At 41.8% G+C, this 14,786-nt stretch overlaps 1 protein-coding gene across 1 annotated transcript in view; it reads right to left on the bottom strand.

The window, feature by feature from the left end:
• Positions 1–14,786, bottom strand: part of LOC119648874 (G protein alpha i subunit) — a 31,754-nt gene that overhangs the window by 2,280 nt on the left and 14,688 nt on the right. Inside the window, exons 2-5 of the mRNA XM_038050765.1 lie at positions 4,999–5,183; positions 4,786–4,907; positions 4,544–4,708; positions 4,385–4,479 (exon numbers count right to left, since the gene is read on the bottom strand). Coding sequence (XP_037906693.1) covers positions 4,385–4,479; positions 4,544–4,708; positions 4,786–4,907; positions 4,999–5,183 — 567 coding nt within the window. The remainder of the gene's footprint in view (positions 1–4,384; positions 4,480–4,543; positions 4,709–4,785; positions 4,908–4,998; positions 5,184–14,786) is intronic.

Here is a 14,786-nt window from a genome sequence, read left to right as displayed (position 1 = left end):
ATCCCGATGAAATTGTTAAGGCTGACTAGGCATTTGTTGGTACCATCGCAGATTCAGCGAAAAAACTACCAGATGTACGATCCCGTGTAAATTCGCGCCTACCTCAAAAAACTAGCTCCCCGGGGGACCTGGAGACGGCCACCCAGAACCCAGCGCCACGTCGCCTAACAATTTATGTCCCTCTCAGCAGGCGCAGTTATCTTGTAGATAATGGTGCGGAGGTTTCGGTTCTTCCCGTATCCCGGCACCATCGACTATTTTCTCAATCTTTAAAACTTGCGGCGGCAAATTTCTCGCCTGTTAACACCTACGGGTAGAGGCAAGTGGACGTAAGTCTTGGCTTGCGTAGGACGTTCCCGTGGCGATTCATCCTGGCGGATGCCAGCTTCCCTATTTTAGTCGCAGACTTCTTGTGTCAGTATGAGTTGCTGGTGGACTTGCAGAACAGGTCCAGAACATTACTGACTCTCGTGTTCGAGCACTCCTCTAGAAGTTCAGCCAGATTACTACTGAATGTAGTCTCTCTGAACCAGTGAAGCACAATGTGTAACACCACATTAACACTACTGGTTCCCCTATCTTCTCAAAGGAGCGTCCCCTACCATCCCAGAAGCTGGCTATTGCACGGAAAGAGTTCAAACATCTTATGCAATAGGGTATGTGCAGAACCTTCGGACAGCTGTTGATCTTCCCCACTCCATATGGTCCCTAAACCAAATGGCAAATGGCGTCCATGTGGGGATTACAGAAGGCTAAACGCACAGACTGTTCCAGACCGATATCCTTATGCGCTCATCCACGACTTTGCGCATCATCTCGCAAACTGCCGCATTTTTTCGATCTTAAATTTAACCAAGGCGTATCACCAAGTCTCTGTAGCTCCAGAAGACATTCCAAAGACGGCAATATGCACACCCTTTGGACTTGGACTCTTCGAGTTCACACGGATGACTTTCGGGTTGTGCAATGCGGCGCAAACCTTTCAAAGTTTCATTCACTCGGTCCTGCGAAACCTCGACTTCTCTTTCGTATATTTGGATGATGTTTCGGCCGCTTCTTCCTCAGAGTCTGAGCACTTCGCCCATCTCGAGTGTATTATTCAACGTCCCCTTGAGGCCGGTTTAGTCCTAAACATTGATAAATGCAAGTTTCTCCAGACAACCCGATCCAGACAAGGTGCAAGCAATCACAAGTTTCTTAGGTATGCTAAGCTTCTATCGTCGTTTCCTGCCCAAGGTCGCCCAACATCAGTCCGTTTTGAACGCGTACTTGTCTGGCCCCAAAACAAAGGACACACGAGAGATTGTGTGATCTGAAGAGGCTGTCCGCGCGTTTGATAAATCTCGACAACAACTGGCTAATGCTACACTCGCCGCATACTTGAGCATTAAGTACTTCCGCTTCTCCCTAGAAGGCAGGCCGTTCACAGTGTTCACGGACCATAAGCCTCTAACGTATGCTTTGAAACAGAAGCCCGACAAAGCGTCCCCTCGTCAGCTTCGACACCTTAGCTTTATAAGCCAGTTCACGTCAGACATAGAGCACGTGTCCGGCAAGGACAACATAGTTGCTGACGCTTTGTCACGTGTCTCCGAAGTTAACATCCCCGCCTCACTCGACTTCTCGGCTATCGCCAAGGCGCAGGAGAATGCAGCAGTCCTTCAGAGCCCCAAATCCAACCCCAAATACTAACTTCGGGAGTTGCCCATCTTCGGCTCGAATCTCTCTCTCTGCTGCGAATACTCGGAAAAGGGACCCCAGCCATACATTCCGGTCACCTTTCGCAAGGAAGTGTTCCGACGTAGCGCTTCCAGGCATCAGGACGACAAATCGGTTAATCACTGAGAAATACTTCTGGCTCTCCATGAATAAGGACATCAACTCCTGGATCAGAGAGTGCATCGCATGCCAGTAGTGTAAGGTCACCAGGCATGTAAGAAAAGAAGTGGGCTCATTTCCCCGCACTACCAAACCGTTCCACACCATACAACTCGACATCGTAGGTCCTTTGTGAGACTCGCACGATTTCAAGTATTGCCTTACAACCATCGACAGGTTTACGCGGTGGCCTGAGGCAATACCTCTGAAGGTAATTACGGCGCAATCTTGTGCCGAAGCCCTGCAGTGATCATCACTGACTAGGGACTGCAATTTGAATCCACCCTTTTCTCGGAGTTAGGCGACCTCCTGGGATTCAAACGCCAGCGAACTACGGCGTACCACCCGCACTCTAATGGGATGCTAGAGCGTTGACACCGGACGCTGGAAGCCACCACTACGGCTCGCAACGATCCGTCTTGGACTCAGGTCTTGATTCTCGTCCTACTTGGCCTCCGAACAACCCGCCGAGAGGAATTTGCTGCCAGTCCCGCGGAGCTGGTATACGGAGAGAACCCAAAGCTCCCAAGTGATCCGGTCTTCGACAAGAGATCGGGTCTCACAGCCTCGGGATTGCTGCACCTGCTGAAAGACAATCTCCACCGCCTTAAAACTACACCTCCCACCCGACACACATCTCTACCTGCCTGCTGAAATTTATTTCGAATGTTGTTAATTCGATTGACAGTTGCCACTGCCGGTGTTCTCCGTGGCGGAGTAGGCCTTAATTTATCGAAAAAAATAATTGAAGTTAAAAAAGTTGATTTTTACATTTGAATTTCAATGAAGCAGAACTAATTATAAAAAGTTGTGAAGTTTTTCGACTGAGAGAGTCTCGCTAATTATTCTTTAACTTTGAGAGAGTCTCGCTATTCATTAACTCTATATTAATAAAATTATTTACGCTGAGTTTCTACGTTTATTTTAAAATGCCAAAGTTTCGAATCGAAAGCAGTTGCTAGTGGTATTCATATCCAATATCTAGAAGAAAATTACAATCAAGACTTATCAAGACTAAACTTCCTCATTTTTAGGATTTATCGAGAACATCGATTCATTCAACGAACAATAAATTACGAAATGCCCTGATTTGTTTAATTGGAAAAAATAGATAAATCCAGAAACATGCGCACTTGAATTGCATTTCTTTGGCAAAATAAGTTTACTCTACGTTGAAAGTAATGAACAAATATTAGTGGTACAGTCTACCCCAGACATAAGAAATTCATTGACTAGGGAACTAGTTTCAAATCATTCTTAATAAAAAAAATACGTGAGCAAGGGGTAGTGAACAAAATGAAAATTCGTCTAAGCAGGACTAAGGGCCATCGGAGAACAATGAATTAAGACTCAATGGGCTTGGCGCAGACAGACAGCAATACGTAAACTAAAAAGCAATGCACGAAACATGTGATGCGAATGGTTTCGGATAACTTCCTCAATGCAAGGTAATCGAGCCGATTAAATTTATAATTCTGCGAAAGTACATAAATATAGCGACAGAGTGGAAGGAACAGTAGAAATCGAGGTGGATGAATTCATATTTCATATTTATTCTGGATAATCGATGTTTGAAATAGGCTCTGTTGGCTGACAACAACCGTGCGCGGATTTCATCATCGTAGTTGACTAAACTTTGAGACCGTTGATAATTTCTCCTATCTAGGGTCGAAAATCACAACCGATAACAGCTACGACGATGAAATCCGCGCACGGTTGTTGTCAGCCAACAGAGCCTATTTCAGCTTACAAAGACTGTTCCGCTCGAAACGTCTCACCATAGGGTCAAAGCTCTTACTGTACAAGACTATGATCTTGCCAGTCCTCATGTATTCCTCGGAAACTTGGGTTCTTAGCAAGAAAAATTGCGAACTCTTGGCCGCGTTCGAGAGAAGAATCCTCCGAAGAATTTTTGGCCCCCTACATGAGGATGGACGATTCCGTAGCCTACTCAATGACGAAATCTATGAGCGATACCATGACCGTCCGGTTGTGGATAAAATCCGGCTCAATAGGTTACGGTGGGCGGGTCACTTAATCCGTATGGATGAGGATGATCCCACCCGGAAAGTCTATAAGGGCAATATCTATGGTAGAAAAAGAAGACGAGGCAGACTCTGCCTAAGATGGAGCGATGGTGGGCCAGGACGCCAGACAGCTTTTAGGGATATCGAATTGGTGGACCTCGGCGCAAAACCGGGATGTCTGGAGTTCCTTATTAAGGCAGGCCTAGACCGGATACCGGTTGTTGCGCCGTTGATGATGATGATGAATCGATGTTTGACAAAGGTCATTCATTTTTAACTTGTTAAAATTTTGAGATTAATAACATACAAAAGTGTACACTCCAATCGATTTATTTCATTGCGAAATAAGCAGAGGGCCACGGATTGATGATTTGAATGTAGGCGGACGCAATCGAACAGATAAGCACCGAAAGTAGAAAGATTTGTATCTCTGGCAAATTCAGTAGGACTTTTATATTCAGTTTATATCCAGTACTTACCTGATAAAGCCACACAAAATATGATAGCCGTCACTCCTTCGAAACAATGTATCCATTTTTTCCGTTCCGACCTTTGACCGCCAACGTCGAACATCCTTAAAAGTTTAAAAAACAGATATTGTTAGAAACCATGTCCTTTTACAGGTAACAACAACTTACTTGAAATGTAATCCTTTAAAACTGAAATGTGTTTCAACTATTCCTGTTGTTTTCACTCGTGTTCGAAGTACATCTTGTTGTGTAGGAATATAATTTTGTTGGGATATTCTATCTAACGAATTCAAATAATAAGCTGCCGAGTCATTCAGTTGATATTCGCGTGAACTGTATACAGAAAACAAGGTGAAAATGGAAAATAAACATCTGGTCATGTCCAGCAACTTCATGTATTTTCAATTTACCGCTGAAAACATTGTTGCACACCAGGATCCGCCCATAATTTCTTCATAAGAACAACTAATTCAGGCATCAGTACACCCTCCTCTGCTGCCGATGCATATGTAAAAAATTGTCGAGCAATATCCTAATCAATGGGAATTTAACGAGGCAGTAAAGTTTTAATGCGTTCAATTCATTAAAATTGAAAATTGTTCAATCGTTCTAATCATACACACCGTTTTTGATGGATCGGCAAAATCTATTCTTAATTGTCCCATAGCTCTTATAATGGCCATTAAACTTTGTATTGTATTACTGTATACTACGGGTCGATATTGTTCGCATTCCTCTTGCGAATATCCGGTCTCATGAATGATTTTCATCTGCTTTACAATCGTCGATTTACCTGATTCACCGGCGCCTGTAAATTCATAGAATATTCCCATTAAATTCATTCTGTTTTCGTTATGATCTGTAAAAATTCTTGTTGGTGTGAGTAATCAATGTGGATAGATAAATAGTAGATATTCTTCGAAATAAACATTTTCACTTTGCAGATAGCATTTGTTGTTTCGAGTATATATAGATCTACTGATATTATTGTGTATTCTGTTGATTTCATTGTGGTATTCGTCTTCAGGACTTCGGATTCTGAATGAAATAAATTGAAGAGATTAAGGCTTTATCGAAGTCGCTTTCCCGACACACCTCTAAAATACTGGAACTGGGTCAGACGATTTTGGGAGCGAGACTATTAGCCAATTGCGGGGATGATTGCGTGAATATGATAAATGACATGTGATGAAAGTTTATAATCGCGGGGACACCAGTTGACAAGTGAGTCATGATCTTATGTTTAGATGTTCATTCTAAATTACTTAAACGATTTCTAGATCTGAACATTTATCTATGATTCACATTTCAAATGCGACCTTGGTAAAAGGTGACGCATGTCGTTTAAACAACCAAAGGGTGGCGTTAGATAAAGATAACATACTACGACAATGCCATGCATTTTATACTAACTGTATTGCAAAATATTCGGCCAAGGCTATGCATCACAGCTTATATCCATATTCTGGATACGTTTCATGCTTCATACATCTGTTATTATATTTAGCAATATCAAACACCCACTTGGCACATTTGGCGCATTTGATTGGGTTTCTAATTATGATAAATGCGTATTGTCCACTCAAGTTTAGAGGGACAGCATTGAAAGATTTTAACTGAAAATATGTTTGAACTGCAGACTCGAGATTTTAATGCCTCTTTTGCTTCTAGTTCTTTCGTAGATGTAGACTTCCTAAAATGCATTTCTTATCTTCGAAACCCCTCCTGAAAATTTGTAAAACCATCTTCCTTAGAAGGTAAACTTCAAGCTAAGCGGTAGTCAGGAATTGCAATGTAATTCATGAGGATGGGGGAATGGACCAGAGGTAAATCGTATCGTGAAAAGAGGGCTGTAATAATCCTCTAATGTAAACCGTCATGGGGTCATTGAACACGTGGACTACAAAGTGCCGCTATACTCATAGAATCACATATAAAAACAGTAAAATGAATTGAAATGGAGAGGATGTCTGCGATAAACGACTTGGTGAAACGGATATGAGGACATAGCTCATTCAAACAACACAAACTCTGAATAAATGCATCAGGGTGCTTCTACTTCGTGTGATATAAGGACACCATCCCTAAGGTGAAAGAAACGTATTACAGCTTAAAGGTGAATGAAAGCTATAGAACGAGCAAAAAGGAAGAAGAAGTGTATACAACGGCAGAGGCGATCTATATACGAACATAAAGCAGAACTGAAAGCAATGAAGCTCGGGTCAAAAACCTGATGGGGGCAGGTATCTCATAGATCTGGCGGATCAACGGGAAGCGTTCGTCTCTCTGAAAATCGTAGTAAATACTCAGTAATAAAATAAATTCCGAAACAGGGCAAAATAGTTTACAAGAGCTATTCTGTCTTAGGAATCGACTTGGGAAACTGCCACTGGGTCTCAGTTTACAATGCGCATTCCACTCGGGGCAACGCTCACGCCCCGAACATGACTTCCAGGGAAAAGCCCATGTCTCTTCAAATTGCAGTGGTACTCATTGAGTACTGGTTGCCAAAATCAACTTTGGAACAGGATAAGGTAATCGAGAAAAGACAATCTATTTGAGATATGAAGGGGTGGATTTTCTACTTAGACCCAGTTTACGAACAGCTACCTAGAATGCGTTCCACTCGCCCTCACAACGATTTCGGTTGGAACACGGCTAACGTTTCATAGCTTATGAGCGTTTTGAGAGATAATTCAAGGTTCAAGATTGGGATGGTGCCACTTTCCGGTTGGTCGGAGCTAAGGATATGGTGGGTAAAGTAAATAAGGTAATTTAAAAAAAATGACTGACGGCTTCGTCAACTCGTCAGGCGCTGCCTCACCTCTGTCCTGGGAGCAGCGCAAACAAAAGTGGCGACAGATAGTAATCGCTCCACTTTAATATAATGGCAAACACGACATGGGCGCGAATTATATTGAAGTGAAATCCGTCGTATGTTCAGACCTAAACTAGGCCGAAATTAATTTTTTTGTTGAGAATGCAAGGAGTCCTGAGTCCACTTCCAGCTAGTGGTCTGGATACCAATGGCCAAAATAAAAGGCTCAAAAGCGAGTGGTTCCAAACGGGACTGAGATGCAACACGAACTGAGAACGCTATTGGACCAACCTAAAAGTTTAGATAGTCAGAGTGAAGAAGATTGTTAAAGGCAAACACGTTTTTAAAACCAAAACTTGCTGACCTAACACAGAAAACGGCACATCAAGGACGATAAGCAAGTAGGAAGAATACAACCAAACATTCAATGCAATAAAAATGAGATTCAAGGAGGAGAAACTGCAAAAATGAAGGCATCGCAAAAGAAGAAGACTAACTAAAATTCCGATCAACCCCATTACTATGTCTGCTGTTCACTCCTTTGTGGAATATGAAGCATCCAAGAAGTATGTTTCATTATCATCCCACATAAGGCAGTGATCTGATAGACCTACAGTAGCGGATTCGAGCCCAGAGTAGAGATTGAGTGGTTAACAGTCAATCATCTCAACCTCACCTAATGGAACATATACAAGAACGCGGAAAGAAAGACTGAAAAAAACCTTTTAAAGGCCACTTTCCAGATTTCAGGGATGAAAACGAGTGGGAAAATTCAATTATATATATTCGTTTTGAGAATGATGGGGTCCTAAGTCCGCATCAACTTAATGCAGGATCGGGCCAAGCTCTGGTCAATAAGGCGAATTTGCGCTCAATATAATTCGTAAGCATGTCGTGTTCTACGAATTATATAAAGGAGCACTCAACATCTGCGAGCCGCTACGGTCACGCTGCTCCCAGGGCAGCGTCTGACGATTTGCCTTTGCCCTGGTAGCAAACCGTAAAGCCCCCATCGCTTCCAGTTATATATGTAAATCGGTCCTGCGAAGCAAGGGAAGTAGGCACGACTGGAAATTAGCGAACTCGTTTGTAACTTGACGTAAGGTGAAATTGAAATAATTTTGGTCTTACAAACCGCCTGGTTTAGATGAAACCCACTCTGTGCTTCTATAGCAGGGAGTTCTACTCATGAAACAGTTATTAGTAAAAATATTCCTATGGGCTAGAAGCAGATAAGAGTGGCTTTCGTATTAAAACCACTGCGAAACCAGACCCAAATCACAGCTTACATATCAATCCAGCCTGACCTCTTCCCTTGTCAAAACTTTGTTGGTTGAGGAAGACATAAGGGGGGCACTGATATTTCACCCACTGAACCCTAACCAGCATGGAAATAACTCAAAGGAGGAAGCTATCATAGTCCTAAAGGATTTATGAAATTTATGAATTATTTATTTATATATTTATCTTTATGAATTATGAATTGATTTATTAAAATAATCTTCTTTGAATCTATGGTATCAGTCCCCAAGAAGCGCAGTTTAAAGAACACTTTACGTAAACTACTAGGATCATTGTTGGAAGGTAAACTAAATCACATCTATATGATAAGACTATCATCATCCTATTACCACTACTGTGGGACCCTGAAGTAGTCCAATTGCTGATCATGCTAAACAGGACAGGGTATAGCGTCCGTAGATATTCTCAAAATATCAATATGCTCATTATGGGCCAATTCCTATTCACTAAGCATTGCACTCAGAAGGGTGGTTTGATTGCGAAAATCTTACGATAAACCCTAAAAAAGTTAGCTTCTTAGCCTATACCAGAAAGAGAAACCTGGACAAATTCAAACTGCAATTTATTTTTGGAGAATAGGTTCAATTATCCTGATCTGAGAGTGATACTGGGGGCAAAATTCTATCGGATCAAATATCTTTATAAATAGCTTTAGTACGATCCAAATTTAGTGCAGCTGATAGCTTTGTCCTGGATGCGTTGTTACAGTTGGCACTCTAAGACTTTATAATAAAGGTAAAAGCAAGGCTTGCGGCACATTGACTCCAACTAAATACCATCTCGGCACCTGTGGCCCACATACAAGGGGTGAACGAATTACAAAAACAGTTTAGAAAATGGGCAACGGTTGCCAGGGTTACCAGGATTCCTCAAAAGTTAGCGATGGTAGAATTTCCAGAAGAAATATGCCAGCAACCCTAGGCCAACATCAAAACGCTATGCGGTTAACCTGTGCATTAGGAGCTATTTAAAAAAATGTACATGTGCTTCCAATCAAATAGCTAACTTTTTTTCATCTATTGGATCTCTTCAAATCAGGTATACATTGGCGTGGAAAGGACATCGAAAACTCAAGATCCTCACAATGAAATATTGGACCCATTTGCAAGAACTGGTTTCCAATCACACCTAAAAAAGTCTGGTGCTTATACTATACTGAAAATCCATCATGCAGACTTTGCAGTGAGCAAGACGGGACAGTCCCGCATATCATATTAGACTGCTCAATACACTTGCACGGTGAGTGTATACTACATGGCGCAGTAGTAGGGCATACGATTACAAGTTGTCGAGGCTGTCGTAGTGGATCACCGAATTCAATCTTACATAATCTACCCATCCACCCATCTTAGAAATCAAGATAGACTGTAGCGAGTTGTAAGTGGGATCAGTAAAATTAAAGAGAATACTCCGCGAAGAAGTAAAACCATGGAATCATTCGTTAGATGTATTTTACATTCGTTGCATATTGAAAAAATAAGATTTTACTGCAATGGAATAAACAACCGTGAGAAGTTCCCTCTGATGACATATATCGTGATCAGCCGTATCAGAAGACCTAGCGGAATTTGGAAACGTGGGGGCGGATCGATACACATAACTTAATTATCACGGGATTACCGTGACAAAGTACGGGATGTACGGCATAGTGTACGCAGTAAAAAAACGAATTCCACTTTTGCGTTTGTCAAGAAATCAGAAGACATCAGTTGCACCATCTTTTCATCGACTTTAAGACCGCTTGTGATAGCACATTCAGAGTAAAACTGTACACGGCCATGAGAGAATTCGGTATCCCGACGAAATTGATCAGACTGACTGGGCTGACTATGACCAATGTGCGAGGCCAGATAAAAGCAGCAGAATCACTCTCAAGACCATTCGACTTCAACAACGATCTAAGACAAGGGTATGCCCTGGAAAAAGTGATCCATGATGCTGAAGTAAATGCAAGGGCACGATCCTCTTTAAGTCCACTCACCTACTGGCCTATGCTGACGATATCGACATCATGGGAAGAAGGACCCCCAGAGCGAGCAGGCGGCACGAAATCTTGGGCTGCACATCAATGAAAGCAATACAAAATATATGGCGGCAACATCAGTACCAAAAACCAGCCAACCAACATCCAATCCATCATATATGCTGATTAACACCATACTTGGCATGCAGGATATATCAAGTCACAGAAAGACCCGTGTTTTTCTACAGAGACAAATCTAGCACAGAATAAAGCTTCCTTTTCACAACGACTGCCATAATTCAACCCTTGTCCTGAAAGCATTGTTGCTGCCGGTACCTTAATACCTTATGAAGGAAGAGGTGAGGCTGACAGGGTACAGGCTTCAGCAAAATAGCAAGTCAATAGTTAGAGAGGATAGGAATTTTTGAAGGCATGAATCCAAAATTTGATATGTAAAAAACATTAGGTCATTACAACGCTGTATTTCAAGCGAAAATTTAACTAGTAGATCTGTGTGTCAGGGAGAATTCACGGAAGGGGTAGGCTCATATCATCTCAAACCAGATTTAATTTTGTGTGGGAACGCCTGCAATGCCCGAAATGCTTGGTGGTTAGAGTACTTGGCTTTCGCAGCGGAAAATCGTGGTACAAGTCTTACTGATGGCAGATGGGTTTCTAACGTGACTTCTTCTTTTTCTTCAGCCTTTGTCCCGTTCACAAGCGGGGTCGGCTCGATCATCATGTTTGTAACGACATTCTATGCATTTTCTTGGTCGACCTGTCGCGGGGCCTGTCACCAAGAGAGATCAGGTAGGATTTAGCATAGTAGAATAACTCCAACTATACTCTATTTATCTCTTTCCCTGATCTCAGCATTTTATTTTTTGTTTTACTGAGGATAGTACAGAGTACGTTGCCTCAAACCCTCCTCCTTTACCTGGGCTTGGGACCAGCATACTATGTTTCTATCGCGACTGCATGTTGAATATCAGTCGACTCAGTTATGAATGGAGTACATGGGTCAATAATAAAATAAAGATAATAATCACGGACGAGCACAGTGTTGACTACATTACCACCTACAGGGTACCGTAGTGCTGTAGTGTGCTGTAACGATCGGCCCAAATCTAATTGGATTGTTGCAAAAATCTCAAAACCCTGGCAATTTATGCCGATGCAACGTGTAAGTATACAGCGTGAAATAAAAATATTGAGAAAGGGATTACAGACACCCTTTGTAGGGCCAGAAATTGAAATTCGAATTATCGAATCTGCGGCGTATCAAGACAGCCGAAATCTTGTACATGAGTTGAACCAAGTTGAGAACACTAATAGGTCCAATAAATCGGTGAGTGCCCTTTATGGAAGAATCCGCACGCGATGGATGTTTTATGTTTATAGCGGATGATCCACCTACCGATTTCAATTTGATGATTATGCCGATTTTACAGATTGTTAAAACTTCCATGATGCGTTAACAATTTAGTTTATGACTAAACATCCACAAAGAAGGTCACTTTTCGCTTACCAAAGTTGAGAAATATTAAAAACATATTTCCAAAGCGGTGAGCCTTCAATGCAAATTGTAAAAAATGTATATTCAAAATTCAGTAGAAATGAAGAGCCTTCATCACAATATGTGGTTCATTCTATAAAGCTGCGTGAAATTGGTTCGTTGGACAAAGCAACGCATTCCCGCACTCGTCCGGTTCGCTCAACCGAAAACATGGCTACTGTTGCTCAGAGATTGCGTGAACATCCATCAAGATCAACTTATATTCAGCCAATGGACTGAAGAACGCTTGGTTTAAGATGAGCGTTTTTATCGATAAGTCATCTTTTCAGATGAAGCTTATTTTCATCTCGGGGCTATATTAACAATCAAAATTGTTGGTTTTGGAGGTCATAAAATTCACACGTAATCATGAAGAAATCGGTGCATCCACAACAAATGACTGGCGCGAATTTTGGTCGAGTGGTATCGTTGGATAATGAGGAACAGGCCATTGTTACAATTAATGGCGAGCTTTATCGCGTCATGTTAATCGATTTTTCTATTTCACCAAACTTAAGAGGATGACACCTATGACATTTGGTTTCAACAGGGCAGCGCTTCGTGTCACAAAACCAAACTTACATTCGAACTATTACGCAATGTCTTCAAAAATCAAATTATCAGCCAAAATACTGTTGTCAATTGGCCGGCTAGAAGCTGCGATTTGACGCTTTTACGCTAGGGGGGCACTGGGATTCTATTAAGGATAAACATTTCACCAACCGTCCAGAACCAATTGGAGAGTTACTATATGAAATCGAAGTTACCATTAACGGGCAGAGCATCGAAGGCATCGATTAGTTTGTATATCTAGGAATCGTTGTTTATAGCGACGGTGGCACCGACCTGGATGTCGCTCGACACATCAACAGCGCTAGATCCTCCTTCGTTGCTTTGTCTAAAATCTGGAAATGCAATTACCTTAACACCAAAATTAAGTTGAGACTAATTTTCTTTTGGTGTTGCTATATGGGAGTGGCACATGAAAAGTGACCACCACTGTCATTCCAAGCCTTTATAAACATTTTTATGCGACATATAATCAAAGTACGATGGCTTGACACTATTTCATAGAAAGAACTCGGTCCGTGTAAAGGCCCGTCGCCCGTAAGCGATATCATCGGAAGGCGGAAGTGTAAGTAATGAGATATAACTATTCGTCTGAATAATTTTAGTACAAAACCCCATTCCTTGCAAATAAGATTTGATAAGTGCACAGATAGCTTGATATAATGAAAAGCTATTCCTACCATGAAAGGATCGAGAGCTCGTATAAAATACATTGCATATCTGATAACTTGCACTCCCAGAATTCATACTGGAATAGATTATTCGTACTAGGGATATAAATACTATTGTGAAATTGGTGTTCCAATAGAAGAATAGAATATACCGTTATTATCACATGGCTTATGAAATGTAACCTGTAAAGCGCAAGTCTGTACCGGCAATTCTAAATTGTTTCAGCTTTTACAATAGAGTGTATAAAACTATTTAAGAGACTGGAGATGTTAAAGGCATCTATCGGTCGGGCTGTCCCCGCATGGCTCGAACGCCGCAAGTCACCAAAGCTAAGAATCTAAGCAAGAATTTTGCGAAATCCGTACCGAAAATAGAAAATTATGCCCCGAAGGATGAATGCCTTGCAAAAGTTCCTCAGACGAATTATTAAAAGAGACAGTTTTGAAACAAGTCGGGAAACCGAAAGCTTGACGCTTCAGGTATAAAAGGTTTCCTTTTGTGAGGGGCATACCGTAGTTGTCCATTGGCTGATAGCATTGACTCGAGATATTTAAATTGCTCAGTGTTATCAGCTGCAGTAACCTGCCTAGAACGGAGTGACTTAAATATCTCGGGTCAATGCTATCAGCCAATGGAGAACTGTGTATTGAAGTTGTTTCACGCATTAATGCGACCTAGACGAAGTGACATTCCACAACTGATGTTCTTTGTGATCGACATATCAGCGAACGTTTCAAATCTAAAATTTACCGCAATGTCGTCCGTTTGTCGCTCTCTATAGTTGTGAGTGTTGTCCGACTAGAAAAGACAATGAACGGCGTCTCGCGATAATGGAGACGGAGATGTTGCATTGGACTGGTGGCATGACACGTTTTGATTACGTTCGAATTGAGGATATCCGCGATCGATATGGGGTTGCACCGATCGTAGGGAAACTCCGAGGAAGGCGTCTTCGATGGTATGGTCACGTAATTCGCGTTAACGAGAATTCACTTATCAAGATTTCTCTCAACATCGAAGTCAATGGTAAGCGACTAAAAGGCCGGCCGAAGCCAAAACAACGGTGGCTTGATTTGCTGGATGGGCATTTAGAAGCCTCAAAATTGCAAAAAACATTTGATAAAATAAAATGGCGGAACCGATCACGACGAGCCGACTCCGCTTGCGAACGGGACAACGGCTGAAGAAAAAGAAGATGTGAGGAGCGACGAATGCATGACAGTCACATAGTTAAAAATTCCAATGCTCTCTAGTTTTTAGAAAGCGATTTAAATAAATCATTTGATGGCAGACCCTGTATTGATAATAGTCAACCTCATACACGAACCTCGAATCTAAAATTTCAACCGATGCTCAATTATTTTCGTTAATTATGACGTCAGTATTTTATTTGCATGGCTTTAGAAGCAGTAAATTCCTGCGAAATGGTTTGAACTGCTACAACTTTGGCGTTGATGGCCGGGTTTCCATGAAATTTGACATGTGTATGCGAAATATGGTCCTCTATGCTGCTGTGAAAGTTGGTAGTCCT

Source organism: Hermetia illucens, chromosome 2 (assembly GCF_905115235.1).
Source record: "Hermetia illucens chromosome 2, iHerIll2.2.curated.20191125, whole genome shotgun sequence".
Lineage (NCBI taxonomy): Eukaryota > Metazoa > Arthropoda > Insecta > Diptera > Stratiomyidae > Hermetia > Hermetia illucens.
The sequence above is the reverse complement of the archived record's forward strand: the minus strand, read 5'-3'. Positions and strand labels throughout refer to the sequence as shown.